The 21,254-nt window shown below is 43.4% G+C and overlaps 1 protein-coding gene across 5 annotated transcripts; it reads left to right on the plus strand.

Annotated features, from left to right (window-relative positions):
• Positions 1 to 1,284: 1,284 nt before the first annotated feature.
• ZNF343 (zinc finger protein 343) lies at positions 1,285 to 21,254 on the plus strand. 5 transcript variants are annotated; one of them, XR_011376720.1, is made up of 6 exons: positions 1,285 to 1,754; positions 3,150 to 3,510; positions 8,176 to 8,441; positions 8,616 to 8,675; positions 11,514 to 11,639; positions 14,905 to 18,533. XR_011376720.1 is itself a non-coding variant. In XM_070043550.1 (5 exons), the coding sequence occupies exons 3-5, from the start codon at positions 8,258 to 8,260 to the stop codon at positions 18,626 to 18,628; spliced, it is 312 nt and encodes a 103-aa protein (XP_069899651.1). In that variant the 5' UTR covers positions 1,285 to 1,754; positions 3,150 to 3,510; positions 8,176 to 8,257; the 3' UTR covers positions 18,629 to 21,254. The 5 variants fall into 5 exon arrangements, 3 of the variants coding, with proteins under 3 accessions (XP_069899651.1, XP_069899649.1, XP_069899650.1); XR_011376721.1 differs by having other exon boundaries at positions 14,908 to 18,533; XM_070043550.1 differs by lacking the exons at positions 11,514 to 11,639; positions 14,905 to 18,533 and adding an exon at positions 18,561 to 21,254.

Consider the following 21,254-nt stretch of genomic DNA (forward strand, 5'->3'; position numbering starts at 1 on the left):
CCCTTAAAGAGGATCTTTGGTAAAAAGCCAAAGAGCCAGACTCCAGCCTGAGTGAGGCTTCTGAGGCAGGCGACAGATGGGCCCCAGGCTGAGCAGCTGGAATCCTTCCCCTGTGGACAGACACTCCAAGATAAAGATAATGGCAGAAGCAAGGAGAAGCTGAGTTCTGCTTGGATAAAAGATAAAGAGAATATTTATTTCTCATTCTTGAGGTCAAGGAGACCTCTCAAACTACACATGCACAGAAAGGTTCCTCAGCAGTCAGAGAATGGAGGGGGTGCCAGACCATAATATGTTCTTCTTTCCAGAAACCCTAGGGCTGTACTCTATTTTGGCTAAAAGACACAACGGCCCAAAGTGGGGGGCCCTGAGTCAGATCAAATGTGGACTCAGAGCCAAGCAAAGCAAGACGATGGGCCAGAGGAAACCCAGAAGAAATGCCCCACGTAAGTGATTTAAACTACCCCAAAGGTGCTACTCTTTCTCTGAGCCTGCCCCTGTGTGTCTACCCACATGTACTTTTTTTCCTCCTAATAAACACTTTACTTGTTTCATTACTTTCCATCTCTTTGCTGAAATCCACTTCTACAAAGCAGACGATCCAGGGCCTTGTCACTAGCCACTGGCCCTCGTGGTCCAGCAGTTAGGATTCCGTGCTCTCAATGCCACGGCGCGCAGCTTCAATCTCTGGTCTGGGAACTGAGACGCTGCTTCAAACCACCACAGGCCGAGGCCACCCGAGATCACTTCCATCCTCTAGGAACTGGATGTGAGCTTGTCACTAACCCTGAGAACCTTGACGAGGGGAAAGTGACTACACGGCGAGGAGAGCGCCGGAGTTGAGTGTAAGGGATCAACAGAGACTTTGGGAGTCCGCTTTACCTCCGCAGTCCGTTTTCCAACCGCCAACTCCCCCGCCCCCCACAAGTAAAATGGCAATGAACACAGGGGTGAGCGAACAGCACAGAGCCAAACTTAGATGGTGCTCGCGGAAGGTGGCATGCATATTTTAGCGCCTAAGCCCAGGGAATTTAGCCTGGTCACGATAGGAAAAATCCACCTGAGATGCTCGCAACCGGAAGCCGGACCCTCCACAAGCCAACCGGAACTGCCTTCGCCGGGTGACCCTGAGCGCCGAGGGTGTGGACCTGGAAGCCGTCACGGAAGCGGCCGCAGAGGCTTCTGGGGAATCTTTCAAGCGAACAGGCAGAGGGAACAGAGATTTCATTCGGGAACCACTACCTGTTTATGCATGGGTATTTTATAAACAGAGACGGGTAGGCTGTCACTACATAGCCACTGTCGTGGTAAATTAACCGCGCGGTCCACAAGCGGCTCCTGGGACGGCCAGCGGGAAGGGAGTCCGCGAGGATTCTGGGAACTGTAGTTCTGGTGTAGTTGAGCGGCCGAGGGCGGGGTGAGCGGTCGGGTCCTCTTTGGAGAGCGAGGCCTGCCGGGCCCGTGGCCCCACGGTGTCCCTCCCCTGCTGCAGTAGGGTGGGGATAGGCCGGGCAGGGCCTAGGGTTGGGAGTTGGGGAGGAGTGCGGCTGCTGGGGGAGTGCGGCGGCCCAGGCCGGCGGATTCGGGCGGTTTCGTGCTTGGAGGAGGGGGCGCGGCTCGAGGTGCGCGTTTGTGGCGGGGAAATGGGGTGACTCCTCTAGCTGCGAATCCCTGAATTGCGGGGCGTTACGCGGAACTTCACTCCTCGGCTGGGGCGAGAGACCTGGAACTCAAATTTCTTTCTTGGAAACGGGGTGGGTATATTCTGGGCCAAACAATTTACGAGTAGGGGGCAGCTCCAGTGCGCATCCCCGGCGTTTATTTGGGGTGTAGGGGTGTGTTCAGCCAGGGCCAAATAGACATCCCTTGTGATGGGGGCTGGGGGCGCGGCTTGGGCCATGTGTCCCTGGGTGTTGTTTGGCCTGGGAGCACTTACGTGCGTCCCGCATCCCTGAACGGTTGTGGGAACCCAGGACTGATCGTGAATGTCAAGTTTTGTTTTTGATGGGGCTGAATATGACCCAATGGTGATTGGGCGGAGGTGGGGTGGAGGAGAGAGCATCTCAGGCCCTGCTCTGCGTTGGCTTGTTGGCGGTGGGTGGAGGTGAGTTCGACGTGGGCAAAATATCCGTAAGGGGTGGTGGAGTGTCTTGGTTCTGGAGTTGCTTGGGTTTTTAGAAAATGGGGAGGTTTGGGGCCTGAGGCAGACATCCTACAGTGATGGTGCACTGCACCGCTGGGGCCTGCATCTAGGCAGTTTTTTGAGTGCAGGCAGGTCTGCTTCTCTGGGATCTCTTGTCCCACGGTTTGTCCTCATCCCGGGGCCCACTCTGCTTTATGACAAAGATCCCAGATTTGGTTGTAATGTAAGTGGCTTGTTTGGCTAATTCTCCCTCTCTTAGAATGCTTTTCCCTCATGTGTTGGGGTTCAGACCTCTAGTTTGGGACTTACCCAGATTAGGTAGTGTGGGGACCTCTGAGGGCTGCTGGCCAACTGTCCGAATCACTTCTGGGATCTGGTGAAACCCAGGTATCAGGACTTTAATTTTGGGGTAAGGTCAAATTTTAAACCCACGCAGTAGAATAGTACAGTAAACTCACATGGACGTATCACCAGATTCAACATTCATTAATTCACAGACAATCCTGTTTCATATACATCTCCTCAACTTGTCTTTGGATATGCTTTGAGAACTGTCACACCCGGTAGGGGTTGACCATCACTGACATTACAACTCATCCAACGGGCTAAGGCCATGGCACTCCACAGCTAGAGATCAAATCTAGGCACTTTCTAGCTCTGTCACTTCAGTTTATTAGAAGACCTAACTCCGGGCCTTTGGGAGACAAAAGTTGTACAGTGCCTGGAATTGTCTGTGGTGTATAGTAAGAGTTTAGTAAGTGTTAATTATTATTAGTAACAAAGGATGATTTTCCTATTTAATAGCATATCAGGACAGGCTGTATTTTGATGCCCACATATGACTGTGTCCCCAGGAAGCTGTCTACATTCTTCTTTGACAGATCTGAGGCTGTTTTTGTTTTTTAAAGAAGAGGAGCACCCCTTATTTTAAGCTTGGGGATTTTTAGCTTGGTATCTGGGGGCCAAGAGACAGTCCTGAAGCTCACACTGCCTGTTTCATCCTCAGGTTCACCTTCTCACATCCCTGCCTGCCCAGAGAGGACTGTATAGAGAACAAGAGGACTTCTTGCAGGTGGATACCACTCACCTTCCATGTTTCTGCAGTGTCTTCTGTTCTCCAGACCTTGGGCAAATTTCCTTTGCTCATCCTGACGTTTTGTGCCCTGCAGTGTTCCATTTGAGGCTCAGAGGACCTGCTTGTTTCTGTAGGATACCAGGGCTGATTTAAGGGCAAAGGCCTTTAACAGGGAATATTACCCCAGACAAGTGCTCTCATTCAGGTTACCACCGTCCTTGCCCTAGCAACATTTCATCCTGGCTGCTGGATTCCCAAGACTGTGTCAGCTGTTGTAAAATAAAAAATGATGGTAACTACCACTTATTGGGAGTTGTTCTGTGCCAGGCACTGGGCTTTACAATCTCTGTAATATTTTATTCCCTCAGCACTGACTTATTTGAACAAACCTACGCTCACATATGATTCCTCTCTTTGTTACATGTGACGGATAAGAGTTGCACTGTTAATTTCTACAACACATCTTTGGAGCATGTAACTGCTGCCAGAGGGCTTTCTTCTAAGTTAAAACATAAGAACAAAATTACATAATTAATGCCTTTTTTTTTTGGTGGTTAACTTTTCACATAGAAACTACAAATCCATCGTCCAGCATCAACAATATTCAATTCATGTTCAAGGTTGTTTCATATACCACCCCTGCCTCCCACCTTTTTTTGCAGAATTATTTTAAAGCTAATTCTAGACATCATATCATTTCACTTATAAATGTTTCATTATGTGTCCTTAACTGAGAAGGACTTAAATTTACCCTTTTTAAAAAAACTGAGGTATAATTTATATACAACCAACTACACAGATCTGAAGTATATGTTTCAATGGATTTTGACAGACGTGTACTCCCGTGTAACCATCACCTCCAACAACTGGAATTTGTGTTGTTTCAGAATTCTTTGCCTACACCAAAGTCATGATGGTATTCTCCTATGATTTTTTTTCCTAGAAGCTTAAAGTTTTAGCTTTTACATTTATGTTTGTGATCCATTTTGATGTATTTTTTTTGTGTATGGTTTGAGGTTTTGAGGTTTGACATAGTACTTGTTTATAGCACCATTTGTTGAATCGACTCTCCTTTTACCATTGTATTGCTTTGGTGCCTTTGTTGAAAATCATTGACTGTGTAAGTGTGGGTTTATTTCTGGACAGTCTCTTCTGTTAATTTAATCAACATCACACTGTCTTGATAGCTTCAGCTTTATACTAAGTCTGTTGTTTTTATATTTTTAAAAAAATTTTTAAATTTATTTTTAGCTGCGTTGGGTCTGTGTTGCTGCGCACGGGCTTTCTGTAGTTTGCAGTGAGCAGGGACTACTATTTGTTGTGGCGTGCGGGCTTCTCATTGCAGTGGCTTCTCCTGTTGCGGAGCATGGGCTCTAGGCACATGGCCTTCAGTAGTTGTGGCGCATGGGCTCTAGGGTGCGTGGCCTTCAGTAGTTGTGGCACGCGGGCTCAGCAGTTGTGGCTTGTGGGCTCTAGAGCGCAGGCTCAGAAGTTGTGGTGCATGGGCTTAGTTGCTCCGGGGCATGTGGGATCTTCCCGGACCAGGGATCAAACCCCTGTCCTTGCATTGGCAGGTGGATTCTTAACTACTGCGCCACCAGGGAAGTCCCTATACTAAGTCTTGAAACCATTTATCATAAGTCTTCTTTTACAGGGTTATTCTAGCTATTCAAGGTCCTTTTCATTTCCAAATATTTTTTTGAATCAGCTAGATGTTTTCAACAAAAATAAGTCTTGTGGGATTTTGATTGGAATTGTGTTGAATCTGTAGATCAGTTTGGTTAGAACCGACGTCTCAAGAGCACTGAGTTTTCCAGCCCACAAACTAAGTATATCTCTCTATTTATTTAGGTCTTTAATTTCTCAAAGTAACATTTTGTAGTTCTCAGTGTAGAATGTTTGCACATCTCTTCAAATTCATTCCTATACATTTTATGTTCTTGAATTTTTGGAAATGTTTTTAAAATGTAACTCTCTAGTTGTTTCTGACTAGTATTTAAAAATACAATTGATGTTTGTATGTTGACCCCTCATGTCCAGCCACCTTGCTAAATTTAAATTAACTTACTACTTCTAGTTTTTCTTTTATTGAGGTATAGTTGATTTATAATATTATATAGGTTTCAGGTGTACAACATAGTTATCCACAATTTTTAAAAATTATACTCCATTACAGTTATTATAAAATATTGGCTATATTCCCTGGAGGGTATTATGCTTAGTAAAATAAGTCAGACAGAGAAAGACAAATACTGTGTGATCTTACTTATATGTGGAATTTTAAAAAGCTGAACTCAGGGAAGCAGAGAGTACAGTGGTGATTGCCAGGGGCTGCAGATAGGGGAAATGAGGAGATGTTGGGTACAAACTTTCTCTCTCTGACTTATTTCGTTAAGCATAGTACCCTCCAGGTCCATCCATGTTGTTGCAAATGGCAAAATTTCATTCTTTTTATGGCTGAGTAATATTCCATTGTAGTACATGTATACCACATCTTTATCTGTTCATCTGTTGATGGACATTTAGGTTGTTTCCATATCTTGGCTGTTGTAAATAATGCTTCTGTAAACATTGGGGTGCATGTATCTTTTCAAATTAGTGTCTTTGTTTTCTTTAGGTATATACCCGGAGTGGAATTGCTGGATCATATAATACTTCTATTTTTAGTGTTTTGAGGAACCTCCATGCTGTTTTCCACAGTGGGCGCACCAATTTACATTCCCATCAACTGTTCTCACCAACACTTGTTATTTGTGTTTTTTTTGATGATGGCCATTCTGATAGGTGTGAGGTGATATCTCACTGTAGTTTTAATTTGCATTTCTCTGATGGTTAGTGATGTTGAGCATCTTTTCATGTGCCTGTTGGCCATCTTCATGTCCTCTTTGGAAAAATGTCTATTCACATCTTCTGCTCCTTTTTTTTATATTTTATTTTATTTTATCTTCCAAAAAGTGGATATTTTTAATGTATTCGATTAGCAAAGATTAAAAAGTTAGATAATTCCTAGTGTTGGTAAAAAGTTGGAAAGCAGAATTGTATATTCATTGGTGGCAATGCTTCTTATCCAGTCCATGTTCTGTGTATACTGAAAATTTGAGGTCTCTAGGTGCCATACTGTGTATCAGTCTTCACTAAACATCTTCCCTTTTTTTAAAATTAATTTTTATCGGACTATAGTTGCTTTACAATGTTGTATTAGTTTCTGCTGTACAGCAAAGTGAATCAGTTACACGTATACATATATCCACTCTTTTTCAGATTTCCTTCCCATCTGGGTCACCACAGAGCATTGAGTAGAGTTCCCTGTGCTATACAGCAGGTTCTCAAATTAGTGATCTATTTTATACATAGTAGTCTATACATGTCAATCTCAATCTCCCAATTCAACCTACCTTCCCTTCCCCCGTTGGTAACCGTAAGTTTGTTCTCTACATCTTTGACTCTATTTCTGCTTTGCAAATAAGTTCATCTCTATCATTTTTCTACAGTCCACATATAAGTGATATTGTACGATATTTGTTTTTCTCTTTCTGACTTCACTCTGTATGACAGTCTCTCGGTCCATCCATGTCTCTGCAGATTTCTGCCCTTTTTTCTTTTTTTTAATTAATTAATTAATTTTTGGCTACGTTGGGTCTTCGTTGCTGTGTGTGGGCTTTTTCTAGTTGTGGAGAGCGGGGCCTACTCTTCGTTGCGGTGTGTGGGCTTCTCATTGTGGTGGCTTCTCTTTTTGCAGAGCACGGGCTCTAGGTGCACGGGCTTCAATAGTTGTGGCATGCAGTCTCAGTAGTTGTGGCTCGCGGGCTTAGTTGCTACCTGGCATGGGGGATCTTCCCAGACCAGGGCTTGAACCCGCGTCCATTGCATTGCCAGGCAGACTCTTAACAAATGCGTCACCGGGGAAGTCCCCCCATTTTTTAATTGAGTTGTTTTTTTGATATTGAGTTGTATGAGCTGCGATTTTTTGATATTGAGTTGTATGAGCTGCTACAACTTCTAGTTTTTATTTGGACTTTTGGATTCTAGGATACAGTCATGACTGCAAACAAAGATAGGTTTATTTCCCATAGATAATCATTTTTATTATTTTTCTATATATACCTCCAGTATTTAAAAAAATTTTTTTTGAAGTCCAGTTGATTTACAATGTTGTGTTAATTTCTGCTGTACAGTAAAGTGATTCAGTTATACGTATATCTGTTCTTTTTCATATTCTTTTCCATTATGGTTTATCACAGGATTTTGAATATAGTTCCCATGCTATACAGTAGGACCTTGTTGTTTATCCGGCAGTATTTTTTATGAAAAGACAATCAAAGATTAAACACACATATTAAACCCTGCTCCCCACCCCCCACCTTTCCTAAAGGGGTCCTTGTTAAACTGAACCTTTTAATTGATATGTAATAAAATATACCCACCACTTCCTTACTGGCTTTTGGATTTTATGTGTGTTTTTTTTTGGCCATGCCCTGTGGCTTGCGGGATCTTAGTTCCCCCATCAGGGATTGAACGTGCACCCGCTGCTGTGGAAGTGTGGAGTCTTAACCACTGGACTGTCAGGGAAGTACCTCCTTGTTTTTTTTTTTTTCTTTTAGAGTAGGTTTACCTTTCCTCTGTTCTCAGAACATGAGAGATGGTGGAATAACGCGGTGCTTACAAGTGGCACTGTCACTTTCAGTCACATTTCCTTGTCCAGGGCAAGTCATGAGACCAAGCCTGACGTCAGGGGCAGAGAATTATACAGAGAAACAAATAATTGGGAATGTTGATGATATCTACCACAAAGGGCCTACAGGCTAGAAAGGAATGAGGTAAAAAAAAAAGCAAGGAACCTTGTGGACTGAGACTCTATGTGTATTGTGTGAGAGGACAGGATCCCTGCTGAAGATGCACAGGCATAGGGCCCACAGTAAGGGTCCCAGCAATGTCAAATTGCTTCTCTGTCCCACAGGTCCCGGCTGCATGGCAACAAGTTGGGCTTTTATAAGTAAGTTTTGGAGGAATCACACCAGGCAGCAGAAATTGATCTTGAGATGAAATCATTTCTACCAGGCCTCCTGGCAGAATTTCAAGGCGAACACGGGGCTGACTCCGGGGCCATGATGTTGCCTGATCCTTCTGCCTGGAGAGAGCAGGACTGGGAGGAGATGTTGCCTTTGGAGAACAGGGAAGTTGCGGAAACTGTGAAGACACCGACTCAGAATCACAAGGCAAAAGGTGAGTGCTGTTGAGGGTCCAGAGGGGTGAAGAGGGGGAGCAGGGCTCCAGGTTTACTGCGAATGCCTTGTGATCACAGGCAAGTGGCGACTTCCTCTTCACAAGTCACGGAGGAGCTGCTCTGGCAGCACCATGGGAGCCCCAGTTTCTCATAGCTTCTTTTTCCTTCTCTAGGTTTGCCTTCTCACAAGACTGACTGGCTTCAAGAAAAGGAGGGAAAAGTCCAAAATACTGGTGAGTTGGGGTTACATTTATTTAAAGTCTCTCAAAATTGCTCTTAAGGACATGTGGCAAGTAGCGAAACATTTATTCAAGAAAATCTACTAAATCAGCAAGAGTCTGTGGCATTTGTCCCACAACCTGCTCCCTCCTGGTCACCCTTCAGCTCAGTGTAATGGAAGCTGTACTCCAAATGGGTACAGCTAAGAAGATGGGACTTTCTTCCCCCAGTTCCCAGTCTTTTTCCCTGGGAGGGGCAAGCTACCAGCAATTCTTATTCCCCCCAGCTCAGTGTGGCAGGCAAGTATGGCCAAGAAGTCTGGCATTTTCTATCTCTATTTGTATGATGACCCTATTTGTATGATGGAAGCTCTGTCTCAGGCACAGGTGGTCAAGAATCAGGAGGGACCTTATTGCCTTATCCTCATCTTGCTCATAGGGCAGACAGAGATCCTGTGCTAGGAGAAGCATGCTGAGAAGAAAAGGAGCTGCCACCCCTGCCCAGTGCCCCACTGTTAGAGCAGGAGTGTCACACTGAGCGAAGTGGTCTGCCAGTCCTGTGCCACCTCTGAGTAGTGGTGCAGAGGTCCTGCCCTGGTGGGAGGCAGGCCATAGGAACAGAGAGCTCTACAGCGCTCCCTAAGGGGACTGGCTTTGTGTGGAACTGAGCAGGGAAGTTGAAGTCTTAGGGTGTTGTTGAAAACAGTGGAGATTTTGGTGGTGAGCAATTAAGAGGAAACTGAGAAGCCTGTGATAGCAACAAGGGAAATGGCAGATCACCTGGAAGTTTAACAGAGAAAGCAGGGAAAGAAATTGCTGAGAGGAGCTCTCCTACGGGTCGGAGTAAGTCTCAAATACTGGCCTCAAAATTACCCCTGCAAAAGGATCTGACTTTAATTGGATCAGACTATGGAGCCATTTATACTCCAGGACATTGTTGAAAACAGTAGAGCAATCAGCAACCAATAGTGGAGGCTAACAGTCGGGTGTGATACCAATAGAGGCAATAGAGACCTGCTGGAAGCTTAACGGGGAAGTCAAGGAGAGACACAAAGAGAGCCCTCTGTCAGGAGGGGGAAGGTCTGGGTGACTGTGTGTTTGCTCAAGGCTGCACCCTCTGAGGAGCCACTGCTTCAGGGAAATAACCTTCATCGAACTAATCCAGACAGGTCTCAAAACAAATGAACAAGCAGACAGCCACAACCTAGGAAGATGGCAGGGTTGGTATCCAGAGTTGCTACAATATTTTACCTAAAATGTCCAATATTCAAAGAAAAATTATATGGATAAGGGGAGGGAGAAGGAGGGAAAGGGAAAGAAAGAATATATGAATTTAAGAATGAGAGAAAGCCTAAATAAATTTTCCGGTCTGTAAAATGAAAACAACTTTTCAGTTCTATGAGTTAAATTATAATCTCACTGGATTGTAAATTCATCTTCCCCTATTGGTTATGAGTTTTTCATTCATTGATACACTATAGACACAAAGTTATACTCCTAGAGAATGTCCAGTGGGGTTGGGGCTAGGAAGCAAAGTAAGCTAAATGCCCTGCTTTCATTCCAGGAAGCTTATTGAAGTCTAGGCAGAACTTGGAGATATTGTGGGTTTGGTTCCAGACCACCATGGTACAGTGAATATCACAGTAAAGTGAGACACGTGAAATTTTTGGTTTCTCAGTGAATATAAAAGTTATGTTTACACTATACTGTAGTCTGTTATGTGTTCAATAGCATTATGTGTGAAAAAACAATATACATACCTTAATTAAAAAATACTTTATTGGACCCTGGAGGTCCAGTGGTTAAGACTTCGCCTTCCATTGCAGGGGGTACAGGTTCGATCCCTGGTCAAGGAGCTAAGATCCCACATGCCTCACAGCCAAAAAACCAAAAACATAAAACAGAAGCATTATTGTAACAAATTCAATAAAGACTTTAAAAATGGTCCACATCCAAAAAATCTTTAAAAAACACTTTATTGCTAAAAAATGCTAACCATCCTCTGAGCCTTCAGCAAGTTGCAGTAGTAACATCAAAGATCATTCATCACAGATCACTGTAACAAATATAATAATAATAAAAACATTTGAAATGTGAGAATTACCAAAATCTGACACAGAGACACGTGGTGAGCAAATGCTGTTGGAAAAATGGCGCCAATAGACTTGTTTGACTTGGGGTTGCCACGAACCTTCAATGGTAGAAAACTTGATGTCTATGAAGGGCAATAAAGCAAAGTGCAGTAAAATGAGGTACACCTGTACTGCTCTACGTGATGAGTGAAGCATTGAGGGCTTTATTTTAAAAAGGTTAAAATACCAGGCAAAGACAGATTTTGCAGATCCCATTTAGTATAACCCGAACTCTTCAAAAATGCTTATTCCGGGCTCCATCTGTTCACTCCTGCTTTTCTCTATGGTTGACGTTTTCTTTCATTTTCTCCTCTAAATCGTCTCTATTCCCTAATGCCCAGCACAAGCCTTGTGTACATGATGCTTTTTTTCTTCTCCAGTGCATGCCCTACTCTTCATCTCAGAATTCCTCCATTCCTCAGGGTCATTGAGCACTGCTTTAGGTTTTCAAATTGATTCACAAATCATTTCTCCAAAGAAATCAAAAGCGTCCGAGGGCCAGGAATGAGTTTTATGCATCAGTTATGTGCTCCTCAGATTTTAACACAAAGCCGTAGTAATAATGCCCAGAAGAACTTGATACAGAGAACCATGTACTCTGAAAAGAATTAGATCAACTTCTTGCATATCCAGACTCTCCGGGGCCACCAGCTATGTTCCTCATAGTGGGAGGACTGATGGGGACTTGCTGTATGTCCCTTAATTTATTGCTTGTTTATAGGTACCAGTTACATTCAGGGATGTGGCTGTGGTCTTCACAGAGGCAGAATGGAAGAGACTGAGCTCTGAGCAGAGGGACCTATACAGAGAAGTGTTGCTGGAGAATTATAGGAATCTGCTCTCATTGGTGAGGCAGTGTTCTTTCCTTCATTAATTCAGTGGAGATTTACTGACCACCTCCCATATGGCAGAAAATGTTCTAGACACTTAGAACATGTTAGTGAATGAAGTGGTAATCTCTGCCCATGGGGAATTACTTTCTACTGTAGGGAGACAGCTAACAAAAAGCTTCATATTCAGGGACATTATTATTATTTAAAAATTTTTGCATATGTTTAATTTTCTTTTTTATTGAGGTATAGTTGATTTACAATATTACATAAGTTTCAGGTGTACAACGTAGTGATTCACAATTTTTAAAGGGTATACTCCATTTTTGTTATTACATATATAGGGATATTATAATATGGTATGTTAGAAGGTGATAAGCACTACGTAGTAAAAAATAATAATAAAATAGAACCGGATAAAGGAGTATTAAGTGTGAGAGTGTGGCTGGCTGAATTTTGAAACTGGGTATTTGAAATCACCAAGAAGGTAACATTTGACCAAAGGGAGTTAGAACTCTAGGTATCTAGGATAAGAGCATTTCAGGTGGAGGGCCTCATCGGTGCTAAGGCCCTAAGGAATTGGGGTGCCTGCTGGGTATAAGGAACTACAGTGGAGGCACAGTATGCAAGGGGAGAGCAGTGAGAAATGCCTTCTAAGACAGAAGTTAACATTAAATATCAAAGTTTGTATGGCTTTTGAGTTTCATAAGCCATATTTTTTTCATTTATTTAAAAACTGACATCGATTCTTTAAATCTAGGTTGATAAATACTTTTGATTGTGACATTTCTCTGGATCAGGGGTTGGCCAACTTTTTCTGTAAAGGGCCAGAAAGTAACTATTTTAGGTTTTGTGGGTGATATGGTTTCTGTAACCACTCTCAACTCTGCCCTTGTAGGGCTAAAGTAGCCATAGACAACAGGTAAATAAATGAGTATAGCTGTGTTCTAGTAAGACTTTTGTGGACACTGAATTTTGGATTTCATGTAATTTTAATGTATCATGAAGTATTATTGTTCTTTTGATTTTTTTCCAACTCTTTAAAAATTTAAAAGTCATTCTTAGCTTGTAGACTGTGCAGAAAGAGAGGGCCAGATTTAGCTTGTGGGCCATAGTTTTCCCACCCCTTGCTCTAAATCAGTGCTGTCCAGTAGAAATATAATGTGAGCCATGTGGGTAATTTTAAATTTCCTAGTAACCACATTTAAAAAAGTAGAAGTAAATGGATGAAATTAATTTTAATAATATCTTATTTAACCCAATATATCAAAATATTTTCATGTCAACATATAATCAATATAAAAATTAATTAGATATTTTACTCTTTATTTTTGTACTAAGTGTTCAAAATCTGGTTGTTATTTTATACTTAGAACACATTTTCGCTCAGACCAGCCACATTTGAAGTGCTCAGGAAGCATACAGCTGGTGGCTACCATATTGGATAGCGTGGTTCTAGATATTCCTGTAGCTCTAGATAAATCAGGTAGAGAAAAATCACATTTTTGGAGACACAAACTAGTTTTAGGCAGGAGTTTCTTCAGGTGTTTCCTTAAATGGCATAGCTATTTCCCTGATATGGATTAATCAGGTTTACTTTTTTCATTTTCATCTTCTTTGACATGTTTTGATCTGATTTCATCTCGTTTGAGCTCCATCTAATTAAGTGTGGATTCATCTGTTTCAGTCTGGTTCTGTGTGTTTTGATTTGGCCTTAGCTAGTCAGTCTAACTAGATTTTGTTTTTATTTTTCTCTTGTCATATTATCTTCCTTCTCTGTGTTAATATGTTTAACGGGTTCCAAGGAAAATATCAAAATGACCTTGTTCAGATTAGTCTTGATATTGAATGCCTGGATCCCACTTGCATTTCTTGAAGTTGTGTCCTTTGTCTTGCTCAGCACCACAATATCCTGCAGTTCTCCTGCCTCTTACGTCTCTTGTGGGCTTTTCTCTTACTTTTTTCTTTTCTTTGGACTGTAAGGGTCCATAGGACTAGTGTCACATTCTCTTTTTTTCTATGTCAGTATTCACACCCTTGAACAGTTTGTGAACTTCACCGATTTTACCCATCACCTATTATAATGAATCCATTTTCTTTGTCACTGTCTCACCTGTGCTTTATCTTCATATTTCTGTTTGGTTACAAGACAGCACAAGTTTATTCTCAAACTTATTTGAGATAATTGAGATAAATTGAGATCATACTATTTTTCCTCCTAAACCAGTCTCTCTTTCTCTAGTTCTTCACATGTTCATGTTATGATGTCTCTTCTTCAAAGGTACTCCCTGAAATAATCTTTAAAGCTTTCATAGGAGAAATATTTCAGTTAGTTTAGGCTAGGTAATGCCGTGATAACAAACAACCCCAAACTTTGCAAATGTTCATTTCTTACTTAATATCTACTGTCTACAGTTCAGGTATACAGCTCTATTGGTTCAGCTCTACTGGCTCTGGGATCTAGGCAAAAGGAACAGCCTCTATCTGGGTCATGGGATTCTTAAGGAAGAGGGAAAACAGCAATGATAGAACCATACTGTGCCTCTTAAAACTTGTTTGGAAGAAGCACTAACTTTTCACTAACCTTTGTTGGCCAAAGCAAATCCCATAGCCACGTCTGATGTCACTATAATGGGATTAGTTTGGGCACAAGGTACCAGAATCCTGAAATCATGGAGCATGTCTTTCTGTCCACTGCTGAATCCACAATACTTTAGTAGAGAACCTAGTACTTAGAAATTTTTAGTATTTGTTTGTGGGTGGACAACTGGAAATTCAGATTTATTTCATATACAGTCTCTTTAACCACTGTTTCATATACTGTTTCCTACATTTGAAAGCCTTCAGACCTAGTGACTTTTTTTGTATATCAGTCTTCTATTTTGTAATAGAAAAGACATGAAAGAGGTTTCCACATAGGTCATAGAGACTGTTACCTCCAAGTAGAACAGAGTTGTGGACAGTCTATATCAATGTGATATAGACTTAGATGATTTAGTCAGAGGAAAAGTCTAAGGGTAGTTGAGGCTACTTGCAGAGCAAAAAGGTTCCTAGTCTGACTGACATATAGAAGATGCTTTTGTTATGGATTTTCTGGATTGCAATAGAAAATGGAATGTGTAGAAGTGGAATGTAAAGGAATTATTGGTGGGAAACAAATTGTGTTGTATGTATATTGTCAATTACAGTTGTGGCAGTAAGACACTTTCTGTCCTAAGACAAGGCAGAACGGCCCAGCAGCCCTACTTAGGGCTTCTCTAACTGAAAACCTTCTCTCTCCAGCAGAACCAAAGCCAGAGATCTACCCCTGTTCTTCCTGCCTTCTGGCCTTTTTCTGTCAGCGGTTCCTCAGCTAACACACGCTGCAGATCTTCCCGGGTGTGTGTGTAGAAAATCACTTCCACCTGGGGGATTCTGGCCTGGGGCATCGGGGGCAGCAGTATTCTGCTCACAGCTGCTGGAGTGAAAACACAGAAGGCCAAGAGAAAGAAGGTGACTCCAGACTCTGGTGCTCGAGGACAGAGGAGAGACCGCCCTTACGTGCATTGCCCAGCCCACCCTGAGAACAGTCAGCAAGTCCTGGAGAAGGCAGCGCAGTGGTAGAAATAGAGCCCAGCGCAGCCCAAAGGGTAAACCCTTTGCAAGCAGACAAAGAAATGAAGGAATTAGAAACCTCAAGCTCTGGAGCAGTCAACTGTCAAGAACGTGAACTAGACTGTAGCCCCAAATCAAACTGCATTACAAACCAGACCATCCTCTTAGGGGAGAAGCCCTATGTCTGCAGGGAGTGTGGGCGAGGCTTTAAAGATAAGTCGAACCTCATCAGACACCATTGGACACACTCAATGGAGAAGGCTTATGTGTATAGTGAGTGTGGCCGAAGTTTCAGCCAGGTGTCAACCCTTGTTAATTACCGGAGGACACACACAGTGAAGAAGCCTTACATGTGCAAGGAGTGTGGGCGGGGCTTTAGCCAGAAATCACTCCTCCTTGTGCACCAGAGGACACACTCAGGGGAGAAGTATTATGTTTGCAGGGAGTGTGGGTGAGGCTTTAGCAACAAGTCAAGTCTCATAAGACACCAGAGGACACACTGAGAGGAGAAGTCTTGTGTATGCAGGGGTCCTGGGCAGGACTTTAGCAATTAGTCGAACCTCTTCTTACGCCAGAGAGACATGCGGGGAGTAGTCTGTATGTGTGTGTGGGGTGTGAGTGAAACTTCAGAGATGTGTTGACCCTCATCAGGCAGTGAGGCACATTCAGGGCAAGAGCCTTATGCGTGCAGAGTGTGGGTAGCTGTCAACCCTCAGTGCTCAAAGAGGACGCACTTAGGTGGGAAGTATTGTGTGTGTAGGGACTGTGGGGAAGCTTTAGCAATAAGTCAGCATTTATGGAACATCCAGTGGCCGACTCAGGAGAAGCGTCATGTGTTCAGGGAGTGCTGACAGGCATTGGGAAAAGAACCGACAGGAGGGCTCCAGATGGCTCACTCAGGGAGGAGCTGTGTGTTTGCAGGGAGTGTGGGCAAGGCTCTTGTGATCAGTCAGCTTTCTTCACACACTGTAGGGAGAATCCTTATGTGGGGATACTGTGGGGCTGCTCCAGCCAACTGCTGCTGATAGCTGCAGAGATGAATTCCTCACTAGACTTGCTCTCAGCCACAGGGAGCTGCACTTCCCAAGGGATGCCTCCTGGCCAACGACTGATTGATACGGGGAGACAAAACCCTAGCCGGACTCTGCTGGGACAACTCCACAGGGTCATCCCAGATCCCAGGGTCCCCATGAAACTGAATGATCTCAAACACATTGCAGGTCAGCTTCTTCCTCTGCCCAGTCCTGTCCTCATTCCCCGATAAGCCACTCAATTCTCTGCCTCATTGTCTCTCCAGGGAATCCACCCTAAGATAGCATAAGCACACAAGGAGTGTGGACGAGGCTTTGGCTAAAAGTCGCTCCTCAACAAACCCCAGAGTACACAGAATAGAAGCTCTGTGTGTGCGGGGAGAATGGGTAAGGACACCTCAGGATGCATCAGAGAACAGCTTTTGAGGGAGAAGCTTTACAAGGCAGGGAGGGAGACTGGGAAGATTTAGCAGTAAGTTACACCTGGTGCAGCCGAGGACACTCAGGGAGTCCTATGTGGGTGGGGTTGTGGGCGGAGCCTTATTCTGACACCCCTCCTCACAGATCACTACCTCACTCACCTCCTGGGGGGGTTTCAGAAGTCTTGACCCCCACCCGTCCCCATACTCTTTTTGAGAGTGAAGATGGCAGTAACAATAAACATGTTTTTTCCACTCTTTGTAATCAGATGGAATAAAAAAGTAGAAGGCTTTATTTAAGTAAGAATAATCAATTTGTTTTACTTTCAAACACCAATTTTTTCCCATGTTTTCATGTCTTTCTGTTCTCATAAATTGTTCAATAAGCTCAGGCTATGTACTTTAGTCACTCATCTGTCTGGAAAGGAATTAAATTTCACAACCTGGATTTCTGCATGAATTCAACCCTTGAGAAAAAATAAGTCCCAATCAACCTAGTAGATTTATTGGAGGATCTGATTCGTTGCATGGGGAGGAAGATGTAGGTTCTGGAGACATGCCCACTGAAGCAAGGGAATTTCCCGGGTCTCTGGGGGCTGGGTTGCCTCTTCTGACTGATCACTCCCTTTGGCTTCTGTGAAAGCTCCCTTCCCTGACTTCTTTCTCTTCCTTCTAGTCTCTATTCAGGTCTCTGCTATATCCTTCTCTACCACTGAAGCATTGTTTTTCCTTCCAGATTCCAGAGTCAGGTCCTTTAACCACGCCCAAACTGTTTTCCAGTCATGAATCATCGTTTTGGGTCTCTTACCTACTTGGTATCAAGTAGGTAAGATCAGATCATAAGTCTAAAGACCCCTGGGGAATTCCCTGGTGGTCCAGTGGTTAGGACTCTGTGTTTTCACTGCTGAGGGCTGGGGTTCAATTCCTGGGCCCTAATCCTGCAAGCCACGTGGGGCAGCCAAAAAAAAACAAAAAAACCCCTAAACACAGCTCCAATGCCACGTCCCCTCATCCCTCCAATCCTAGGGTCTAGTCCTGCTAATGACACCCACATCATCCCTCCACTAACTGGTCCAAGATAACCTGGTCATACCCCTGCCCTTGTTTTTCAGCCCAAGGACCTGGCCTTTAATCACACCCTTTCCTAGTCTTCCTCCCTCAGAGCCCAAATTGCCCAGATTTTTGACAACTCTGCATGCCCTGGCTCTGACTTCTATGTCCTAAGCCAGAACTCTTTACTGGAGAGGGTTGGCCTCAGCTCTAGCAAATTTGTTTGTTCAGTTGGAGTTTGCCAGATCCACAAAATGGATATCAGGCTTTGAAAATCAGAAAAAGCACAGGCTGATTTTGTTGCACTATCAAAGAGGGGGGCAGTAAAAGAGAGTCCAAAGGCCATGAAGTCAGCTTTCCAGTGGGTCCTGAGTCAGCTCTGGTTGAGAGGATGTGAGTGCCAGGAGCGTGGGTCCCCACCCTTTGCCACATTTCCCGTCATGTTTCTTTGCTGGAACTGCCCCTATAACATCAACAATTTGCTTTGGGTCAGAACTGGAAGCCACAGAAGGAAAAGTGTTTATGGGTATGCAGTCTCTAGGGTCTGAAGAGGGATAGGCCCTCTATGTTCCAGATGACCCCAAGACCCCTCCCTGTGTCCTGCCATTGGGAGAGAAACATGTGAACAAACCAGCACCTTCCTTTGGGAAGGAAAGGTGGGAGGAAAGAAAATGATGCAGATTCTTTTTAACTGAAGTCCCTTATAACCTGTAGTGACCTCAGACGTGTTCCAGGGAAAGGACTGTCAGTCCTAGCCCAGCAAAGGGAGAGGGGTATGGGGTTATCTTTCCAAGCCTGGAAAGGGGCTTCCCCAGACTGCTGCTACTCTGTCCTTTATCTCTAGGAAGGGCCACTGGAACCAGCTCCTGTATTCCATCCCAGCAGGAAGCAGAACCGGGGTGTGTGAGGTGAGCTCTCCCTCCAAAGAAAGGAAGGTACACATCCCCACTCCCTAGGATTTTCCTTTCTGCCCCCAGGGAGGAGCTCAGACGTACAATAAGAGCTTATTTCCGACAGGAGGTCAGTGGCCTCAAACTCAGAGGCCTGCAGTGTCCAGGCAGGTCCTATACTAATGAGGGGGTCAAGCCTCAATTGGGTGGGGGTGCTTTGGGAAACTGGGGAACTCAAACTCAAGTTGCTTCCTACATCCTTCCTGGTCTCCTCACTTGACCCCACTCTAGAAAGCCTTGAGCACCTCGTTTGGGCCTTTTCATTTAATGATCCAAATGTCCTGCCCCTTTTTGAGCCATGACCTTGACTTCAGAACCCTCCAGCATTCTTCCCCGTGTTCAGTTTTAGAACTGTCTTTTTCATGTTGAGTTTTGCTTAGTTTTCTGAAAAACATGGCAGTAGATTATGAAAAATGAACATCAGTTTTGATATGGGAACATCTGACCCAATAACACAATGGTGTGGAAACTCCGTAATCTGACAAAAGAACGTGTAAAAATGCGATGATTTGGCGGCACCTTGTGTGATGAATCCATGTGAGGGCCACCTGTGGGTCACAGAGAGGATCTGGGTTGGGGGGACTTTCAAGATGGCTGGCAATCTGACAGCCCCTGGCTCTGAAATTAGGTACAGTGGGTTAGATTTAAAGTGACCTAATTTATACACACAAGCTCTAATCTGACTTTTAAATATCTGTACATATATTTCTCATATATTCAAAGTAAGCATGTATAAATTTTTTATCAATTTTTTTCTAAAAGAAAACAGATAGTAAAGGATTCTTGGCAAAACATGAGATTTTCTCATTGCATAATCTTTCTCCTAGTGGAAATACCATGTTATCCTTTATTTCCTCCTAATTAAGCACGACATATATAAAGGATAAAAATCCATATTCTTATATAAAGATTATTTTTATCTAGCTCTGTACCCTATTCATTAATTTTAACTTCATTATCATTTTGGAGAATAGCCAAAAACTCAACTGCCATTTTTTTAAAAAAAAATTTTAATTATTATTATTTTTTAAATAAATTTATTTTATTTATTTATTTTTGGCTGCGTTAGGTCTTTGTTGCACAGGCTTTCTCTAGTTGTGGCGAGTGGAGGCTACTCTTCGTTGCGGTGCACGGGCTTCTCACTGCAGTGGCTTCTCTTGTGGAGCATGGGTTCTAGGCGCATGAGCTTCAGTAGTTGTGGCTCGCAGGCTCTAGAACACAGGCTCAGTAGTTGTGGCATACGGGCTTAGTTGCTCCACAGCATGTGGGATCTTTCCAGACCATGGCTCGAACCCGTGTCCCCTGCATTGGCAGGCGGATTCTTAACCACTGCGCCACCAGGGAATCCCCTCAACTGCCCTTCAAAGAGAAGTTTAGGACAGGTTGAAATATGACATTCTAGAATCCTAAAAAAAAATGAAACCAGATTTCTAGAGTTCCAGCCATCAGTGCTCTAAAAAGGATAAAAGCATTCCTTCTCTGTCTGAGTGTTGAGGCAACAGCTGAGGATTGGAAGATCTCACAAAGCCAGATTACACACAGGGACAGGCTTGTCTGCTTCTAATGTAGACCACAGTGTGGGGCCCAGCTTACCTTGCTTACTAGGTTCTAAGGCAGAGCTGGTTTTACAGAATCCTTGCTGCTACTAGTCATCAGTTCCCCTTTTCCCTACTTCCTACTTCTGGGAACTAGAAAGCTATTTTTTTGTCTGGTGGGGGGCAGAGAGCTTAATTTTATGAAGTTTAATGCTACTTATCATAGTTTTTGTCTGAGCTGCCTCTCTTTTGTGTATTATAATAACCTTGGGTAAAAGCGGCAGGACCCCGACCTTCCCCTAGGTCTAATAAACACTGCCACTAACAGAGGCTTCCTTGTCTTTTGATAGAGGGGTTCAACTTGTAAAAATCTTAGAGTAAGTAAATTTTGCAATATTGGAGGTGTGCCTAATAAAATTGTGAAAACATTTGAGATCAGATTTTCTGCTTAATATATTGGTACAGGAATTATTTGGGTGTTGAAGATCTGGAAGAGATGATGTGGGGAATCTGAGAGAAAACTTAAGAGAAAGGTATGGTGAATAGCACTGAGACCAGGGTAAATCTGGGAGGTCAGAAGTGTTGCACTTGTCCAGGCAAAATTTACAGGACAACTATGGTAATAGTTTTGTGGACTGAAAGAGAAGATAGGCTTTGTAGGGTTTGTCTTCAAAGCACTTGGTGATCACCTGGATGTAGAATTTAAAAGCACCCCCGCAAACACAGCTTTCCAACAGTAGAAACATTTGCAAAAGATAAAAAGTGCTCATCACTCCAAGAATCCAAGCAGAAAGCCAATGTCTTATCTATGTTTATCATGAGAGTAGTTCCTTCTTTAGAGGCTACCATCGTTTCCCTCTGAGGCCTGCATTCTGCTGACCTGTATGGTAGAATATGTTTGGGTGTATGTGGAGTGGTGTCACTTAATCAATATATTGTCTTAGCTCCAAATTCATCTTTTGTTGCCTGATCTGTGAAAATGGATCTGGGCCCTTTATATATTTTTCCTTTGTCAGCTGTCATGAGGTACATCAGTAGTGGGCTGTTCTGGAA

The sequence above is a fragment of the Globicephala melas genome, chromosome 15 (genome assembly GCF_963455315.2).
Source record: "Globicephala melas chromosome 15, mGloMel1.2, whole genome shotgun sequence".
Taxonomy (NCBI): Eukaryota; Metazoa; Chordata; class Mammalia; order Artiodactyla; family Delphinidae; genus Globicephala; species Globicephala melas.

Coding starts and splice junctions, on each gene's coding strand:
- ZNF343 (XM_070043548.1), top strand. CDS start 8,258: ATGAAATCATTTCTACCAGGCCTCCTGGCAGAATTTCAAGGCGAACAC. Junction 8,442..8,615: donor TCAGAATCACAAGGCAAAAG/GTGAGTGCTGTT, acceptor TTCCTTCTCTAG/GTTTGCCTTCTCACAAGACT. Junction 8,676..14,904: donor GGGAAAAGTCCAAAATACTG/GTGAGTTGGGGT, acceptor TTCTCTCTCCAG/CAGAACCAAAGCCAGAGATC.